Source organism: Pygocentrus nattereri, chromosome 13, assembly GCF_015220715.1.
Source record: "Pygocentrus nattereri isolate fPygNat1 chromosome 13, fPygNat1.pri, whole genome shotgun sequence".
Lineage (NCBI taxonomy): Eukaryota > Metazoa > Chordata > Actinopteri > Characiformes > Serrasalmidae > Pygocentrus > Pygocentrus nattereri.
The window spans coordinates 27,804,878-27,825,531 of record NC_051223.1 but is presented as its reverse complement, the minus strand read 5'-3'; the positions used below and the strand labels follow the sequence as shown (position 1 = coordinate 27,825,531).

General features: G+C 38.5%; 1 protein-coding gene across 2 annotated transcripts; it reads left to right on the top strand.

Annotated features, from left to right (window-relative positions):
- The first annotated feature begins 8,532 nt into the window (after positions 1-8,532).
- Positions 8,533-14,581, top strand: LOC108430611 (tumor-associated calcium signal transducer 2-like). 2 transcript variants are annotated; one of them, XM_017703211.2, is made up of 9 exons: positions 8,538-8,647; positions 8,911-9,012; positions 9,159-9,411; positions 9,495-9,545; positions 9,672-9,741; positions 10,429-10,527; positions 11,552-11,749; positions 13,284-13,328; positions 13,551-14,581. In XM_017703211.2, the coding sequence occupies exons 1-9, from the start codon at positions 8,557-8,559 to the stop codon at positions 13,572-13,574; spliced, it is 933 nt and encodes a 310-aa protein (XP_017558700.2). In that variant the 5' UTR covers positions 8,538-8,556; the 3' UTR covers positions 13,575-14,581. The 2 variants fall into 2 exon arrangements, with proteins under 2 accessions (XP_037399962.1, XP_017558700.2); XM_037544065.1 differs by lacking the exon at positions 11,552-11,749 and having other exon boundaries at positions 8,533-8,647.
- The last annotated feature ends 6,073 nt before the right edge of the window (positions 14,582-20,654 follow it).

Sequence of the window (20,654 nt, the reverse complement as noted above, 5' to 3'; positions counted from 1 at the left end):
CTGTGGATGAGTCACATATCCTCAGTGTGATATGAGCTTATTCATATTGCACACACTCCCCCAATCGCACATTCTGTCACTCCTATTTATACTTCATCCTCATCCCCGACCAGCTCTCACAGCTTTACCCCATTAATCAGATCTTAAGCAGATCTTCTGTTACCACTGGCATGAACAGAACCAGCGTGTGCTATTCGGCGGCACTCAGATGGAATACTGATGAGAAATTTGTTGATGTCTTTGTACTCATTAGAGCTGCTTGTGGAATTCTCACTTGTTTTTGCTCTACTGAGTCTCACAGTAGCCCTGTGTGCATCCTACACTGTGTTAGCACCCACCTACAGGACAAGGCACTATCATCGTTGTAGTGTCCAGTCATGTGTAAGTAGGCACTCGCTTACAAGCCCGATTAATGTGTATCACTCCATCTGAAGATAATTTCAGATTCAGAATCCAGAAATTACAAATCTGTATTGCATTTTGTAAATGCAGTGTTCAGTATACAGACACATTTTTATAGCAGTCCCCTTAAATACCCACCTACCTAACAAAAAAATGCATCCTTTGAAAAAACAGGATCACTGCTTCTTTCAAACTATTTTCATTATAGTTGGCTGCAAATGGTAAACAGGCTTGTTAAGACTCTAAAGAAGAACTCAACAAACAACTTTTTTGCAAACCATGAGGTTCTTGTTAAAGCTGGGGTGGAGAGATAAATCACAATGAAATGCCAGTTATTAATCTGAGTGTTACTGAGTTCTATTGAGGAGTGATTGAACTGAAAAGTGGACATGTCAGTGAGTGGACAGCTGTACTGGACACATGCATACATTAACCAGAAATCACATAGCACCCACATCATAATCAAATTTGCATGATTTGTTGTTGGGATGTAATTAAATGTTTATAGAAAATATTTATTCATTTATTTAGCAAAAGTGAGAATATGTTTTTGAAAAAACACCTGTCATATCATACTGTAATATCATATACGACAATACATATGATATGATATTGTACATATGTATATGATATATAAGATATATCTCTAGTTGTGATCTGTAAGTGTCTTTGGTTCCTAGAAAAGCATTGTAAAAATGTCATATATTATATTGAAGACTTCATCAGTATCAAATACATGAGTATGTAGCTTTTATGAAGGTGACTTTACAAAGCCTAAAAATAAACGTCTTCACTCATTTCACATAAACAGGATAATTTTATTTATTTTTCTCAAAATTAAAAAAAAAAAAACAGCGCACACACAGACACACACACACAAACACACACACACACTAACACGTAAATGCACACACACACACACATTTGTTCTCGTTTCAAATATTCTGCTTGTTGACCCAATTAGAGACTCTTCTCAATCTCTGAACCAATCAAAGCCAACCATGTGGTAGGAATCCCCATCACCGTGGCAACTATGAGGTCACACTCTCTTCCAGTGCCTTCAGCCTCAATGTGCAGCGGCTGAAGGCTTAGCTAAGACAAGGCTTTGGTCGAAATGCAATTTCTTTCCCTTGATGGAACAGCTGCTCTGCGTGTGTGTGTGTATGTGTGTGTGAGCCACTCATGCATGTATACAAAAGCGTAAAAGAGGTTGTGCATCCTGAGCTAGTTCTTCTGCGGTTGCGTCACCTTTAAAGGGGGTATTCCCCCTATCCTGAAGATCACAGCACATATTGTTGTGTGTTTGTGTGCATGCACTGAATGTAAAGCAGTGAATCTAATTTCACACTCATTTCAAAATCAGCTTCCTGCTGCATGATGCAGAAGTGGTTGCAAAAAGCTGCACCACAATGGCTGATCCATATAGAATAGATCAGAAATGGTTGTTTTCAAACTAGTCCCACTGTTTGAACTGATTAAAATCTTTCTGCCTAAAGAAAAATACATAGGAGAAGAAAAAAAAGGAAAGAAAGCTGCTTGATTATCCTCAATGGGGATTTTTTTTCAGATACTCTATTAGCTATTATTATTCTCCATTTTGGTTCCACTCTTCATCCATGTTTAACGCAACATCCCTTTCACCTAAAGGAAAGCACTCGCTCTTGTTAAAATGTTAATGATGGCACCAATAAATGAATTGAAAATGAAAAAGGCCCTTACATGTTTTATGAGAACTGCTGGCTGACTGCAGCACACAGAGGCCAAGAGACCAGCGAGTACAGAGGAGATGTCAGTCAGGGGGGTGAGAACTAGAATGGAGAGGAGAGAAAGAGAAAGGACAGGAAAAAAGAGAGAAAGGAAGGGGAAGCAGAGAAAGAGAGTCAAAAGCAGAAGAGCAGGAGGGTGTAGAGGACTGTCACTTCATCAGCTTTTCCACTCCCCCTTGCCCCCTCTTGTCTTCCTTGGTGAAATGTTAATATGACAGGGAGCACAAGCCACAACCGAGGATCAAAAATAGGTCAGAAAAGAAAAGAGGGAGTGAAGAACAGCTTGCTCCATGATTTAACAGAAGAGAGAAAGTAAGTGCGAGTGAGAGAGAGAGAGACAGAGACAGAGAGAGAGAGCATTTTCAGACACTAATGGTACTTTGAGGCTCATTACTGCATGGTGGCTGGACATAGATCACTTACAACAGACTGAATGGAAGCGATTACGGTGTGTGTACTCACTCCTGTGTGTTTGAATCTCAGTCCCCACTGCTGGCCTGGCATGCTTTCATACAGTGTAGGTCAACTGCATACATCAGTACAGTTCCTGCTACTAAAAGGAACAGTTTTTCTTTCTGTGCTTTTTCTCTCTATCTCTCTCTCTCTTTCTATTTGTCCTCTCTCTCTCATTCTCTTGCTGATGCTAAAGCTCAGATGGGAGCTAGAGGGGGGAAGGGACGCAAAGCAGGGGCAGCAGCATCTGAAGGACTGTCTTACACAATCACAGAGCGAGGTAGAGTATGAGAGAGAGGAGAGAGCATGAGAAAAAGAGAGAAGAAGAGTAAAACCAGAGAGAAAGAATGATGCATGAGGGGAAAAGGAGAGAGAGAGAGAGAGAGAGAGAGAGCGAGAGAAAGAAAACATGAGGAAAAGAGAGATGAGAGAGAAAAAGAGCAACTAGAGAGAGTGAAGAGCAAAACGAGAGAGAGAAGAGAATGAAGAAAAGCATGAGGAAAAAAGAAAAGTGAGAGAGAGAGATAGAGATACAGAAGAGAAATAGAGAGAGAGAGAAAAGGAGAGTGAAACAGAGGAGAGAGAGAAAAAGACAGCAAAATACAGAAGAGAGAGGGAGAGAGAGAGAGAGAGAGAGAGAGAGAGAGAGAGAGAGAGAGAGAGAGGGAGAGAGAGAGAGAGAGAGAGAGAGAGAGAGAGAGAGAGAGGGATTAATGCAGGGCCAAAATCCGATTCCGGCAGAGGAACCAGCATACATGTGCAAACTCCTTTAACATTTCTTGCTTTCCTTTCTTCAGTCAGAGTTCAGCAGGGACCTTTACTGTTTGTAAAGCGAGGTAAATCAGCCCCTGATCCACCACAGCTAGCCTATATCACCAATGTACAAATGTTGAAGATTTTGATCTGGTGTGTGCAGGAGTGACATCTGTGAGCCAAACAGCAACAGTGTGTGAAGCCCCAGTACAAGAATTTAAAATTGCACTGAGCGCAGGCCACTGTCAGATCAAGCAGGCTTGTTATTTATTGTTTCAGATCAATCTTAAGATCAGTTAGCCAACTCGTTCGTTTTTCTGAATTTAGCTTGATTAATCAGTCAGATTAAACAGGACTGTATAGTGCTCATATTCATGCCTACAACAGTGTGTGTAAAGAGGAATGCTAATGAATTCACACACATGTAGCCTTTCCTTACATTGCTTCATTAAAGTTTACTGAAGGACCATGTGAAAAAGATAACGGGCCCACATTAGCACCAACTAGCTCCTCAGCTAACATCTGACTAGCTCCAGTGTTAGCTTTTGCATTAGCTCATCTGAAGGGGTAGCTTTTGTAACTAAAACCTCCATGTAATTAGATATGAAAGCCTAATGCTTAAGAGTTGAGTGACTAAATGATTTCCTTGGTTTGATTAATGCAAACATGGTTTCTAGAATCCACTTTTATTCCCTTTAAATTGGTCGATATTCATATTATGTCTACACTGAATGGTAAAGTTAATGAAAAATGGTTTAAATGCAGGCCTACCTTTCCTTTCCTACCCCTCCCTTTCCACTACTGAGCTTTTTAATCTGTTTGTAGAAGTGCTACAGATGCTGTCATGTAGCCAGAGCTGAAAGTTTAACGGAAACCAAAGGAGGCGGAACTTTCTTAGAATTTTGCAGTCTGTTCCATAGAGCTGTGATGTCATACAGGTTATCTTCATTATAAGAAACAGTTGAGATGTCATACACAGCATGTTCTACTCAAAGAAACCCCCTATTATTTCACATTATATTGTGCACTCTGCAACACTTAACTGGGAAAGCAGCATGCCCAAATGTTCACTTTCCCGCTGACCTCATAATCACAAGCTTGGCCCTTTTATTATATGAAAGCAATTTGCACTTCATGTAATTTTCATTTGGTTCCTGTGTGTTCACAATGGCCCTTGCCTCTAATACTACATTAATGGATTATGCCTTTATCCAGCTTGCTTCTCTGCAGCCCCTGGCCCTCATTACCACACCCAGAACTGGAGGAAGAGAAGTTCTGCTCTCCAAGGAGGTCAGTCAATTCCTCTACATCTCACTCATCAGCTTCTTGCGCATCTACTGAAGCTTTATCTTTCTCTCTCTGTCTCTCTCTGTCTCTCTATGTCTCTCTCTCTCTCTCTCTCTCTCTTTCTCTCTCTCCTTCAGCTGTGTATACAGACCAATGGGGTCCCGTTATCTTGATCACTTCTTTGTACTGTTTAGTCCTAGAAAGAAAGATGGAAGCAGAGAGAGAGAGAAATGGGAGGAGCTGGACAGTAGAATGTACAGTATGTATGGTGCTCTCATGCTACTGCATGAACAGTGTAAACTTAGTCCTCCCACCCTTGAACACTCAAAGGCAAAAAGCATCCAAGGCCATTTTATGTTCTGTTCTGTTCTGTTCTGATCTGTTCTACTCTCTCTCTCTCTCTCTCTCTCTCTCTCTCTCTCTCTCTCTCTCTCTCTCTCTCTTTAGCTCTAATTATACTGAGAAGTAGGCTGCTGTTCTAGTTCAGTGCACCCAAGTGGGTGGCCTGATTCACCATCAATGGAAGGACAGAGGCAGGACAGAGGCAAGATGGGCATGTATTTATACATACACGCGCACATGTGTGTATACATGTATACACATGACAAGATTTCACAATGTGTGCTGCTGCTTTTGAAGAGACTCTGACATGAACATGGTGGAAATGAAGAATTAAGACATTGAAATCTCTGGAGGCTATATTAAAGTGATTACTAACAATATCAAGGATTTTAATCTAGTATGCAAGTACACAAGAGTATAAAAAGTATAGAGAAATTACTGAGTGAAATTATTTGTACTGTCAAAATCTTACTCTATTAAACGTGGAAGAATGAAGCCAAAACATACTTCAGATATGCATTTAAACCCAGACAAGTATATAAATGCAAAAAAGAAAGAGTTTTAACAGGTAAAATAAAGAGGCTGGATATTTTGAGTGTGATATGTTTTGAGTGTGTTAATTTTAAGTAATTCTTAAATGTAGGAACGAAGTATAATTCAATCCCTGGTATGAATCTGCAATGTCTGTAATTTTAATGTCTGACAGCAATGCGTCCAGAGTGAATTACCTTATGTAACTACCCAAACATGGAGCTTCATCAGTAATAATCCTGTTCAAACTTCACAGAAATAATTTTTAAAAACCCTGTTAATAGTTTTTGTTCATGTTGTTTCTGTTATTATAATAATAGATTATTACATTCCAATTCACGCTATCTGTTGTAATTTATCCCATGCAAATCGACCAGTCAGATCCCTTATAAATTACATTACTGAATTTCATGTGTTAGTAGACAAGGCAAAACATGAGTTTCAGGAGTAGGTACAGTAGCAAATGAAAGTACTGCTTGTTTTCTTTCTCTCTCTCTCTCTCTCTCTCTCTCTCTCTCTCTCTCTCTCTCTCTCTCTCTCTCTCATACACACATATTCACTAGCTTGTTACAAAGCCACAAATCTAATTCCATCTTGAGTGGTTGCTCAGCAACCCAATCATAAGGGCCCAGTTTCCCAAAAGATCATCATATCAGATTTATCTGATACAGAGAGCTTCCAAAGTCATCTTCTAATTACCATCTTACAGTTTATCTTTGGGCTAGAATGTTTCTGAGAATCCAGGCCTTGTTCAGACAGGCTGTCAGTAGCTTCTTCCTCCATTAACACACATTATAACAATTTCCTCTCCTCTCTACATATCACATCTGCCATGAAAAACAGAATTGTTTTGTAAAAGAAATTTTACATTTAAGTAGGTGAAATGTAGTATACATTGAGTAAAGATTAAAGATAAAGGAAAAAGAGAGAGGAACACAGATAGAATGAGAAAATGAGAGAGAGTGAGAGAGAGAGAGACCTTTGCAAACATGTTGACTTGCATAACCATGAGCAGCGCTCAGTGAAGCTGAGGCTGCGGTTGCTTAGCAACCGCATCCATGCAGCAGCTGCATTGCGACATAGAGTTGGGAATATTCTGTCTGAAGTTGACCATTTCCCCACCCACTAACCCCTCATGACATTTAATTAGAAAGGTGCATCTCTGCACTGAACAAAGCTAAATTTCTAGGTACGTCACCTTTGCATCGTCTCTGTGACCTCAGATTCCAAAAAGTTTTGAAGGTGAACAAACCTGCATGAGATAAACACAGTCACACGCATGCAAACACATACACTTGGTCTACATCTGATTCACCAGGCTGTCTAGATTGTGATATGCTGACTCACTCCTTGTTTGAAGAAGTCACGTGGGTGGAGAAGTGCAGAAGATGTGAGAGAGCGAGGGGAGGCTGTTTCAGGGGTTGCAGGAAATCTGCAAACTGTAGGCCAAACTGTTCTGAGGATATGTCGCAGTTATAAAATTCATGTTTTATAATGCTTATACCCAACTTGGCAAAATAACACCCACCCTTGGCATCAAAGCAAACATCCTGAAGCTCCCCTCAGCAAAGCTATCCAGCACTATCTGCAGTCAAAAGCAATGAGTTGTGTCTTAAGTGTCTTGTTAGGCTGCACTGGCACCTGCTGGTCATAAAGAGAAACAGTGATATGGTGCAAACCAGTTAAACAACACATCCAGTGGATGTATAGCAATGTCATTAATGTGCAGTCAAAGGGCTTGTGCACACTAATGTGTTTTACAGATAGGGCCTGATTAATTAATTAAAACATTTCTTGTATAAATGAAGAAAAGCTGGTCCTGCAAGCTTCTGAAAGACACTACTGTAACTACACAGTGTATAGTCTAAGTGCAAGTATAAGTTAGGATGTCAGTCATTTGAGAAAGTCATCTAAATCTGAATGTAGACATTGTAATCTGTGGTGAGAGTAGAGAGCAGGTGGAAGAGAATCTGGAGAGGTGGAGGTTTGCACTGGAGAGGAGAGGAATGAAGGTCAGTAGAGACAAGACGGAATACATGTGTGTGAATGAGAGGGGGGCAGGTGGAAAGGTGAAGATGCAAGGAGTAGAGGTCGTAAAGGTGGATGACTTCAAATATCTTGGGTCAACCATCCAGAGCATTGGACAGTGCAAAAAAGAGGTGAGGAAGAGGGTGCAGGCAGGAGTGGGTGGAGACGGGTGTCAGGGCTGATGTGTGACAGAAGAATAGCAGCAAGAGTGAAAGGGAAGGTTTACAAGACAGTAGTGCGTCCTGCTATGATGTATGGTTTGGAGACTGTGGCTCTGTCTAAAAGACAGGAGGCTGAGCTGGAGGTGGCGGAGATGAAAATGCTGAGATTTTCATGGGAGTGACAAGGCTGGACAAGATTAGAAATGAGCAGATCAGAGGGACAGTGAAGGTGGAGCAGTTTGGAGATAAAGCCAGAGAGGCCAGGTTGAGATGGTTTGGACATGTGTTGAGGAGGAATAGTGGATATATTGGGCAAAGAATGTTGGAGATGGAGCTGCTGGGTAGAAGGAGAAGAGGTAGACCTCAGAGAAGGTTTATGGATGTAGTGAAATTGGACATGGAGATGGTTGGTGTGAAAGTAGAGGAGGCAGTGGATAGGGCAAGATGGAGGCAGATGATCTGCTGTGGCGACCCCTAAAGGGAGCAGCCGAAAGAAGAAGATCTAAATCTGAATGTAAGACCTGAACAAGATGAATAAAATGCAATGAAAGACATCCAGCCTGCTTCAAGATTTCTAGAGTTCTAGATATCCATCAATCACTATTACAGATTTTTATATGGACTATTTTACCAAATTAGTTGTTGTCCCATAGTGAAAACCTTTTTTTGAAAAAAAAAAATCAAAATTGCTTTATTTCTCTGAAGACACACCTTCTGAATGGCTGGAACAGGTCTGTTCAGCTTGTTAGACAGAACACTCTGTCCAGAAGGTCACCGCCCCTGTTGAATAGAGAGTTTTTTTCATTTTGAAATACCTGGAGCCTTTTACTGAGATGACCAGAAAGTTGCCTTACCTCACTGACATGACTTCACTTGGAGTCCTCCTGCTTTTTTTGCTCCCCTTTGTTGGATCATTACATGCTTGTGAGTTGACTGTTCAAATTTATTTGCTTTATTTGTAATAAAATGTCTCACATTTATAGCAGTTTATGCCCTACTTGACTGCTAAAGGTCAGTGATTTTTAGAAGCAGCACCTGGATTAGTTTTTAAATATTTAGTTTGAATCATTATTTTTAGTAGGGAATATAGAATATAGCAGTAATTTTGCTATTGAAAAAGCTTGGTTAAGAGGTTCTATTGTATGTAGACTTGTCTCTAATTTGTGTTTCTTTTGTTAATGCTTTAGGCTCGTGTGGCTCTCTGAGCTGGGCCACTTGCGACGAATCTTCATGTGAATGTTATATCAACATTGGTGAACAGCAAAGACAAATTCTGAATTGCTCTATAAGTACGTGTAAATGTTTATTGGAAGTAAGATTTTTCTATGGAAATATTTACACTGCTCAATTTATAACATATAATAGAATCTTGTGTATTTTTGAATGTCTTGAACTTTCACTGACCTTTTTCAATTCTTTTTCTCCTCTTTGTCAGTGATTCCAAAATGTTTTCTGATGAAGGCAGAGATGTATAGCCTTAAACATCCTTCATCCTCACAAAATAAGCCCACAGGAACAGCTCTGGCTGATAGTGAAGAGCTTTATGATCCGGAGTGTGAGCCCAGTGGGCTTTTCAAGGCTAAGCAGTGCAATAACACAGATGTCTGCTGGTGTGTTGACAGTGCTGGAGTGCGCCGCTCTGACAGGGGCGACAGAAACCTGAAGTGTGAGGAGCTGGTGGAGACAAAGTAGGTTTGATAACGTCCAAAATAATAGCATAAAAGTATTGAACTGAAATGCTCAATTTATTTAAATGTGTGCTTTTTCACAGCTGGGTGCCTGTCCAGTTGAAACACAAAAACATCAGCATGGCCCTGCAAAGGTGAAGTTGTAGGTTTCTTGTGACTTTGTAAACGTTTTGATGTGCTGTGGCTTTTTCTAATGTACTGTTAATAATAAACAAATACCAAGACGTTCTAGTAATTGGAACCTGGTTACTTATTTACAGTGCTGTTGCCAGTGCCATTCAGGAACAGTACAAAACAGACCAGCAACTGGATAGCAAAATTAAGGTCAAGGTAATGATTTTTGAAAAATATTATTAGTCATATTAATATGAATAGTATAAGTCAGTTATCAATTCAAATAGTTAAAATGTTAAAAAATGCATTTAAAATGACAGTATAGTGTTTTTAATCCAGTTAACATACAGTTAGTCAATGTGTATTATATACATTACCATTCAAAAGTTTGAAATCACTTGCCACCTTCAGTTTTCTATTGATTTAGACACAGTAATAATTTGTACAATGTGGATTTAAATATTACAAACTATTCTTAAATATTATAAAAACTATAAACTATTTGGTCAATTAGGAATCTGTCTTGTCAAGTTAGAACTTTACATATTAATTTAGTTATAACTTAATTCTCACTTTAGACTTATCTACAGCAGTCAAAATTCTGAACACATCTAAAATGTTCTCTTTTTTATTTAAAGATTCTCTAATTATTTAAACCTGTGTGCCCAGTAGTAATATAATATAATCATTTACTATAATCACACACATATTTCTGTGATAATCTATTGAACATAAAACATTGAACTATCGAACTACTGACCAGTGATTCCAAACTTTTGAATGTTAGTTCAGTAAATGCAGTCACTACAGATACAAAAAGAATACAAAAATAGTGCAGAGCTTTGCCCCTGGTAGCCCTTTACATTATTACACACACACATAACTCACATTGTTTTCCTGTAGTATGATGTTGATGCCCGCCTCATCATTCTGAATGTGAAAGATGACACTGGTGATTGGGATCAGGATCTGTCTGAATTGGCCTACTACATGGAGGAAGATGTGAGAACAATCCTTTTAGACATTTGAGTGTAATCAGAGGTGGGCAGTGTAGCACAAACACCTGCTCAAGTAAAAGTATTGTTACTTTTGTAAAATAATGACTTATGAGAAATTAGACCCTTTAAAATTCTAGGCATTGTTTACATTATAAACTAGGGCTCGTTATTCAGTAACTACTGGGACTTCAGTGCAAACTGGTTGAGCCGATGTTAGGTAATAGAAGTGTGTAATAAAACTTTGGGCCTGTCGTGGGCCATTTAAGGGGTTAAAAGTATCTTTCTACATTACAGCTTGAGGAGAAAAATGAGCAGGTTTAAAAACTATTCAAGAGAGGAATTCGACTGATTTGTCAATATCAATATTTGGTGGTGATTGGTCCCAAGGGTCACAATGTGTACAATGCAAATATAGACATTTCATTTACTGTCCAAAATGACCATTGAGCCTACATGTGTTTTCCGAGTGTTTATGTGTAATGTTGATAGTAGTGAAATAGCAGTAAATCTGACAACAAAAATAGTTTTTTTGGGGGGTCTATTTTACCTAACAGTGCCCTTTATGTACCAGTCTGCCATGAATGAATTTTTAAAAAATTAGGGCCAAAAAACTTATCTTAAACCTGTAATAAAATAATGTCCCAGGTATCAGGCTGCATAATTACATGTAATCATTTTTACCGAGGGAGGTTTTAGAGGCATTAAGTGCCTCAGTCATCAATTCCTGTCACTACCATTGTGCATGCTGTTATGAACAAAAGCAAACATAAAAATTTAATTAGTACCTATACGCTAATGACTAAAATGTAACTGAGTGAAAACTACAGTCTTTACTTTTCTTACAATATACTTATTAGAAGTTGAAGTATTATCATTTGAAACTGCTCAGGAAATTCATCCAATTCCAACTTGAGTGCATATTACTGAGTAAATAAAGGTTGTTACTACCCACCTCTGGCATTGATATATTAATTTGTAGTGTATTGTTATTTAGCTGCTGATAACTGCTTACATTATTTTATCCTAAGGTTAAGGTTCAGCCACTCCTTGATGATCAAATGAAGTTGGAACCAACAGTCATAGACCAACAGATAGAGATGGAGAAAGTCCTGGTGTACTATCAGGGAGAGAAGGCAGAAACCAGTGGCATGCAGAGGCTCACTTCTGGCATTCTCGTGGTCACTGTTGTGATCATCCTGACAATTCTTGTTGGGCTTCTCATTCTGGTCAGTCACCTTGAAAGACAGATTTCTATTGAAATCTATTTTTCTGCAGTGTACTGTATGATTCTGTGCTGAAACAGCACTGTGCAAAATTTTAGGAACCTAATCAAACTATTTAAAACCAATTATTTTAGCAGTATGTGTGCTTCTGCTTGTAAAAATACTGTAAGGATCATTCTACCAAACAGGTTTAAAGCCAGAGTTAGAAACACATTTCAGACTTGTAACTGACTTGAACTTAAGACTAAAATACTTTTGCTTTGAGTGACCCTGTACTTTACTTATTTATATATTTATTTATATATTTATTTTATTACACTACATTAATGAGCATTTCCCTTTGTCACTAACAAAACAATCAAAACATTACTAAAACGTACCAAATGTTTCTGTAGTTTCATGACAATTTTAGCTAATTTTGAGCATAATTCAAAATGCTGGTACATGACTAGCAAACACCGCCTTTAACATTCACACACAACTCTTTCATTGAAACACAACAAAAAAGTTGAATATACGTGTTTTGGTAATGACTATGCACTGATTTTCATACTTGGAGACACAGTTACTTCAAAACTTTGCTCATCGCTTAGCTATGGGGGACAGGTGCTACACTCTTTGTGGTTCAATAGAGACATGAAAATGTGGGATAGCATGTTTTTTAATAATTTTTTTTATCCAGCAATTTAAAATGTGATAAATACAATCTGGGTAGTGCTGTCGCCTCACAGCAAGGAGGGCCTGGGTTCAATTCCCCGGCCAGGCAACAGTGGTCCTCTCTGTGTAGAGTTTGCATGTTCTCTCCATGTCTGCATTGGTTTCCTCCCACAGTTCAAAGACATGCAGTCACGCCAATTGGACATGTTACACTGCCCCTAGGTATGAGTGATTGTGTATGTCTGTCTGTCTGCCCTGCGATGGACTGGCAACCTGTCCAGGGTGTATCCTGCCTTCTGCCCAATGACCGCTGGGATAGGCTCCAGCATCCCCCTGTGTCCCTGAGGGAGAAGCAACTTAGAAAATATGTGTGTGTGTGTAAATATAATCTCTTTCAACTTCACCTTAAAATGCATTATTAAGTTTATTAAGTATTTTTAAATGATGTAGGGGTTAGGGTTTGGGACAGACACTTTCCAATAGATAGTACCTTATAAATTATGATTTTGTATTTATTTGGCTTATTACTCTCTCAATTAATACATTGGGCTTAATATATCTTATATATCATAAGACAATCCTTATAAATATCTAAGATCTAAATACATAATAGTTACTATGACCAAGATTTGAACTAATTCAGTAGAATTAGAATTAAAATGTATGTCATCAGTTCCACACAAATAAAATATATGACATCACCACAATTATTACCAAATGTAAGAAAACTAAAAGACAAAACACTTTATGTAATGTATTTTATTCATATGGAAATGGTGCTCACTTTTGAATCAGGGGCATTCAGCACATCTCTTTCAGTGATGCTGACTACAGTCTCAGAGATGTCAAATGTGAATGTAATTCTCCTCTCTTCTTTTAGTTCCTGATCAGAAGACAAAAGCGAGGCACATATGAAAAGGCCCAGGTGAGTTTACTGATGACATTGTTTTTAGATGTACTCTCTCTCTAGTCATTCATATTCACCAGATCTGACAAAACTAAACTGGAATTTTAGTAGTACTCAGAGTTGTCAGAGCTGATTGACAAAATCTTTAAAATTCAGTGTTTGTGCAGCTGAATAAGAGACAAATTGAGATATCAGGTTCAAGATATGCATGTCTTTAACTTTTCACGTTTTTTTTTTCAGACAAGTGAAATGGAGGAAATTTAGACTTTCAGCTGAACTTCAGGTCTGTGAAATATAGAAAAAGCTGGATGGAATATGGAAAAAAAAACATCTGACAGTGCATTTAAACTGTATGTGTTCATATTTACACTACATTGTCACATTTTGCTCTCTATGGTGTTTTATTGAGTCTTAACTGAAGCTCTACACACTTAAAAATGGTTCTTCAAGGGTTCTTTAGTAAAGAAAATGGTTCTGTATAGAACCATGAACCTTTGCATGATTAAAGGGTTCTTTGCATCATGAAAGGGTTCTTCAGAAAAGAAAATGGTTCTATACAATACAATATAGAGCCCCCTAAAGCACATTCTTTAATAATCTGAGGAACCCTTTCACAGCTTTAATAATGCAAAGGGTTCTTTGAGTGTTCATGGTTCTATAAAGAACCATTTTCTTTACTAATAAACTTCTGAAAAACCATCTGTATTAAGTGTGAACATTATTCATTTCTGAAATAAATTGTATATCGTACATTAGAATAGTTTTCTATTTAAGAAAAGAAATTCTATACTTTTAAGAGGAAATAGTATTTTGGTGAAAACCATTACAACAATATTTTTAATCAATTTTCTATCAAGTGGTGTAATTAGCAATGAAATGATGCTTCTGTTCTGATTACTGATTTGAATGTAATAAAGCAGGCACTTGTACAGAGAATTATGAATTAATAAGGGTTAATACAAGTGTCTCTGGTTAGTCTGAAGTACTGCTGTAAACAGATGGTTATCTTTAAAAAATAACAGTAGGTGGCAACATTAAACAGCACAACCGTCATATACTGTACAATGCTGTTTCTAAAAGTGTATTTATGATTTACAAATGCACATGTAATTTATGATTGCAAAACATTGCGTACTTACATACATATATAGTACATAGAACATTATTTCCTGATAATACTCTATATTCTTTCAGTAGAAAAAATGAACAGTTTGATTTCTGTATTGTAATAATTATTATCTTTGGATGGTAGTAAAATTAAGAGTATTTTACATGGTTTGTTCTTTTTTTGACTTTAACAGATAATTGTTTGTGTACAGAATTTAGAATTGCGATGCCAGTCATTTTCACCAAAAGGTCCTGCATCTCATATTCAAACTAAACATATCCTACATGTAGTGCAGCCTTAATTTATGGTTCATAGAACACAAAGGACCCAACTGCAATAGCAGCCTTATTAAAAGCATGGACAAAGAGAGCCTTTACCTTTCAAGAAATCTAAACGCATCTATGATCAGTGTTGTGACAGATTAACTACAGAGTCTAACACATTTCGAATAAAGGAATATTAGGTTGTCATATATACTCACCAAGCACTTTATTAGAAACACTACACTGGGCAGAGCCTCCCATTGCTCTCAAAACAGCCACAATTCTTTGTGGCATGGATTCCACAAGATGTCCTTTAAGATTCTGGTCTGTGTTGACATGACTACATCATGCAGTTCCTGCAGGTTTTTCAGGTGCACATTTATGCTGTCAGTCTCCTATTCAACCACATACCAAAGGTATTCCATTGGATTCAGATCCATTTTCCAGTTGTAGTAAGTCTGTTCCCACTGCAGCCTCATCTTTCTGTTCTTGGCTGACAGAAGTGCAACCCGACAAGGTGTTTTGCTGTTGTAGCCCATCTCTCACTTTTCTGCTCACCAAAATTGTACAGAGTGGTTATTTGAGTTCAAGTAACCTTTCTCTCAGCTCCAACCAGTCTGACCATTCTCCTTTGACCTCTCTCATTGACAAAGTAGAACTGCCGCTCCTTGAATGTTATTTCTTTATTATTCTTTTATCTCTACACTGTTCTGAACTCAGACTATTTTTGTAACAATTTTTTGCCATTTGACAGAGAAATGCAGTCTGAAGAAATGGCTGCCTTACATAATGGTTACACAGTTCTGCAAGGGCTAGGTCTGGATAAACTTGCATGTTTGTGAGAACAATTACACACTACAGAGAATATAGACCCACTCAGCCTAGAGAGCAGCAAATGTAAAAAGAAGACAGAAGCACAACTGAAGACAGCCACAACGCAACTCAAAATCATACAATGTATTGTACACTGGAAGCAAGCCATTTCAATCCAGCACTAGGTCAGACTGGATTGTACTCTGAAACTACATATTAACTATTGTCCTTGAGGAAATAACAGGCCTGTGTTATATTCCTGAATCCTACCTGAGTGTCAGGAATGGGCTAGAAGGCTACAGGTTACAAAATATGTTTGAGGGCACATAATCATACCATGCTACCCTATGGGGATATCTGCTCATCCAGCATTTCTTCTGAAATCAAGGGCATTATTAAGCTTGTCTGATGCAGTAACAGTTTACAGTAGATGCTGGAACATTGCTGAGAGGAACATACACGCAAGTCAGGTACTGATTTTGGGTGGTTAGTTCTGGATCACAGACACCAGTCAAGGTCATCCAAAAGGTATTAGATGGAGCTCCATCAATGCAGAGAATGCAGCTCCACCACCCCACAGCCCAGTGTTAGGGGACTTTATACCCTGCTATCATTAGCATTGGAAATGTTGACCTTAGCAACTGCTTGAGACTGTCTTATTCAATTGACACTGTTTTTCTGAGGAAATTATACAAGCTACATGCACACAATTGAGCAGTTGTGTTTGTAATAAAAGTAGCACCTTAAAGTAGCCAAATTCACTAATGAGATAGGATGGATAAAAGTGGATACTTTTGGACATATAATGTAGATTTCCTAATTTTTAACATAATGACAGGAGGCACAGGCTTGACAACACAGCATTTCATTGAACGATACATGCAACCAGTACATAGTACACAGACTCAAGAAAAAAGTACATATTCCACCTGTACTCTATTCATCCTAATGTCAACACAACATATGCCCTCACTCAACTTAGACTAGGCCACGTTTTTTAGGACAAGAAAATATCCCTGTAGACTTTGATCAGTGCAGGGTCCCCAGTCAAGCCTTAGAGGAAGCTCTAAACACTGAACTTGTGACTGTTTGAGCATTGTGGCCACTGAGAGGTCATATGAGGTGGAAAAGAACATGACAAAAAATATGTACATATAATCAGAAATACTATTAATTAGAAGGCTAACACTAACTGTGCACAATCTTCTTCTTCTTTCGGCTGCTCCCTTTAGGGGTCGCCACAGTGGATCATCTGCCTCCATCTTGCCCTATCCACTGCCTCCTCTACCTTTACACCCTCCATGTCCACCTTCACTACATCCATAAACCTTCTCTGAGGTCTACCTCTTCTCCTTCTACCCAGCAGCTCCATCTCCAACATTCTTTGACCAATGTATCCACTATTCCTCCTCAACACATGTCCAAACCATCTCACCCTGGCCTCTCTGGCTTTATCTCCAAACTGCTCCACCTTCACTGTCCCTCTGATCTGCTCATTTCTAATCTTGTCCAGCCTTGTCACTCCCAACGAAAATCTCAGCATCTTCATCTCTGCCACCTCCAGCTCAGCCTCCTGTCTTTTAGACAGAGCCACAGTCACCACTTCACCACTGTCTCACTATCCTCATACATGTCCTGCACCACCCTAACATACTTTTCAGCTACAATTGACTTCCTCATACAGTACCACAGTTCCTCTCTTGACACCCTATCATATGCCTTCTCTAGATCCACAAAGACACAATGATGAGTGTGAATTGTATCAGTAGAGGCACATTGCTTTTTAAAAAATTACCTGCGTTGATGTTTAGATTTGACCAATATTTCAAACCAATATTTAATGTCATATTTCTTGTGCTCTGGAAGAGCAGAACATTTAGGTGGTGCATACATCTCTTGTTACTAAACAAATTCTAATACTGTTGTCAATAATTTGATTTTATCTGCAAAACGTTTTCATAAAAACTAATTTTCTCATTCAAATACAAAAATTGAGAAATGGAGAATTGGATTTCATCCCTTAAAATGATAAATGATCAATTTAGCAATACTATCCTCAAATACCTGGAGCTTTGTATCAAATTCTGAATCCCTCAATGTCTGGTAATTATTGATAGTTTTTTAAAATAATAATAATAATAGAATAATAGAATTTTATTTGATAAGCACCTTTCAAGACACCCAAGGACACTGTACAATAAAAAGAAAAAGAAATTTTAAAAAAGCATAGAAATATGTAAAAGCAATACATATATTTTACAAAAATCACAGTACTGGCTCACCCAAAAGCCATCTGGAGAAGGTGGGTTTTAAGATTACCTTTGAACATAGCCAGGGTCAAACAAGCATGCAACTCAGAGGGGAGACTGTTCCACAGCTTGGGGCCAGCAACACTGAATGCCCCGTCACCAACAGTACACGGTATAGAGGGAGGAACTTTGAGGAAATGTGAATCACAGGAGCGAAGAGTGCGAGCTGGAGAGTATAACTGAAGCAGACTACCAAGGTAGGAGGGGCAAGGCCATTTAAAGATTTAAAAACCAGCACAAGCAATTTGTATCGAATGCGATGCTGTACTAGGAGCCAATGAAGCTGTTTCAGTTATCTAAAATGAGACTGATGTGCTCCCAGGATCTTGTGTGGGTTAAAACCCTAGCAGCTTAATTTTGCACATACTGCAGCCCATTCAGAACCCAAGCAGGGAGTCAAAGTAGCACAGCACAGCAGTAGTCAATTCTAGATGTTACAAAAGCATGAATAATAGTCTCAGCAGCAGAAAAAGAGAGAAAAAGGGTGGATCCTAGCAATGCTCTTCAGATGGAAAAAGTCTGCCTTACAAGTGTTCATGATAAGGGGTTCAAAAGACAGAGTGGAGTCAAAAATCACTCCCAAATTTCTGATCTGGGTCGAAGAAGAGACAATATAACCAGGAATAGAGACAGCAGTGTTTCTCATCTTTTTAACTGTAGCTGGAGAGGCAATTAATATGGCCTCTGACTTATTACTATTCAGACTCAGGAAGTTCTCAGTCATCCATGTCCTAACATCAGCTAAACCGAGGGTGGTAAACTGTGATATGGTTTAGTATATATATATAGATCTGCACATCGTCCGCAGAACAATGAAACTGCAATCCATGTCACCTGATGATGTCACCAAGGGGAAGCATGTACAATATAAAGAGCAAAGGGCTAAGAACGGATCCCTGAGGGACACCACATGACAGGGAGCACAAGTCAGATCTGTTACCTCCAATAGAAACAAACTGCTGCCTGTCTGCTAGATATGACTGAAAACAGGCAAGTGCAGTACGAGATATGCCAATCAAATTTTGAAGCCGATAGGCTATGGCATACTGTATCAAAAGTGGCAGTAAGCAAATTCAACAAATCCTTATCAACTGCTAATAAGAGATCATTCACCACCCTAACAAGTGCAGTTTCAGTGCTGTGAATCTTCCTAAAACCAGACTGGAAAACTTAAAATAGGTTATTGGATTCAATATGGTTTATTAACTGGATGGCTACTGTCTGTTCAAGTATTTTCACGAGAAATTATTAGAGATTAGAGATTGGCCTGTAATTTGTTAAATTCTCAAGGTCTAAACCAGTTTTGTTGAGAACTGGCATAATGGCAGCCAATTTCAAACAAGCTGGGACAAAACCTGAACTGAACATTGATGTATGAACCTGAGTATTGAGAGAACAAATTGAAGCACGACAAGCTTTTACCCAGTGTGATGGCATAGGGTCCAGTTGGCAAGTGGTAGCTCTAGAGGACTTAATAAGCTATAAGACAAAACTTTTATGCACAGTATTAAAAGTGGAAAAACGACTGCTGTTAAATTGAAAAAGACAGAGGCTGGAAATTCAATGAAGCTAAAATAGGCTGAAATTAAGAGTATATTAAATCAATTTTTTGATAAAAAACAAGCCATTAACCATTAACCGAGAGCAAAGTTATGGTGATGGGGCCAAAGGGAAACATTTCACAGGATGCAGTAACTTATTAACAGTAGAAAAGAGAGCTCTAGAACAACCATGTGCGCCTTGGATGCTTTGTGAATAACAGTGTTTTAGCTATCTTCAATTCCTCCTTATAGCTAAAGTCTCTGTAAGGGCATGGACAGTCAAGTCAGTTCTCTTCCAACAGCGCTCAAGCTGATGACCAACAGCTTTCAGTTTGTGCAGTTCTGGTGTGTACCAACCAGCAGGATGTGAAAAAGTTATTGTGTCTCCTAAGAGGAGCCAGATGATTCAATATACATGAGAGAGTTTCAACACAATGGGACACTAGGATATCAGGATTCATAGATTTTCGTATTCAAACTACCGTCTGATCTGTAAAAGAGCATTTTCAAATACACTATATTGCCAAAACTATTCGCTTGTCTTCCTTCACACGCATGTGAACTTGAGTAGCATCCATTCTTAATCCATAGGGTTTAATATGATGTTGACCCACCCTTTGCAGCTATAGGTTTAGGAGTGAGTTTATGGGAATTTGGGAATTATGGTAATTCTTCCAGAAGCTCATTTGTGAGGTCAGATAGTTATGTTGGATGAGAAGGCCTGGCTCACAGTCTCGGCTCTAATTCAACCCAAAGGTGTTCTATCGGTTTGAGGTCAAGTTCTTCCACACCAAACTCGCTCATACATGTCTTTATGGACCTTGCTTTGTGCACCGTTGCTCAAACCGTTCCCACAAAGTTGGGAGCATGAAATTGTCAAATCTCTTGCTCTGCAGAAGCATTAAGAGTTCCTTTCACTGGAACTAAGGGGCTGATGTAAATGAAAGATTCTCAAAATTAAAATGCCATGTAGTATGCAAGATAAATCATAAACAAAGTACAATATGGCCTAGCACATTAGAGCAAGTGCCATAAAACAAGCTTCATCAGTAAGGTGTAAGAGAAAAGAAAAAACACTTTATAGGGAGCGAGTGAACTTGTGGACTTCTCAAGGCCAAAAACCGAGATGGAAAAATACCAGCAATCATATTAGAATTTGTTAGAATGTGCCTGGCACAATGTTTTTTTTAAAAATGATTCAGACTAGGCTTGGACATAATGGTTTCCACAAGACCCCATATGATAGATTTATGGATGTCAATTTGGGTATAATGGTGGTGTCATGAAATCAGGAGATAACAAAAAGAGGT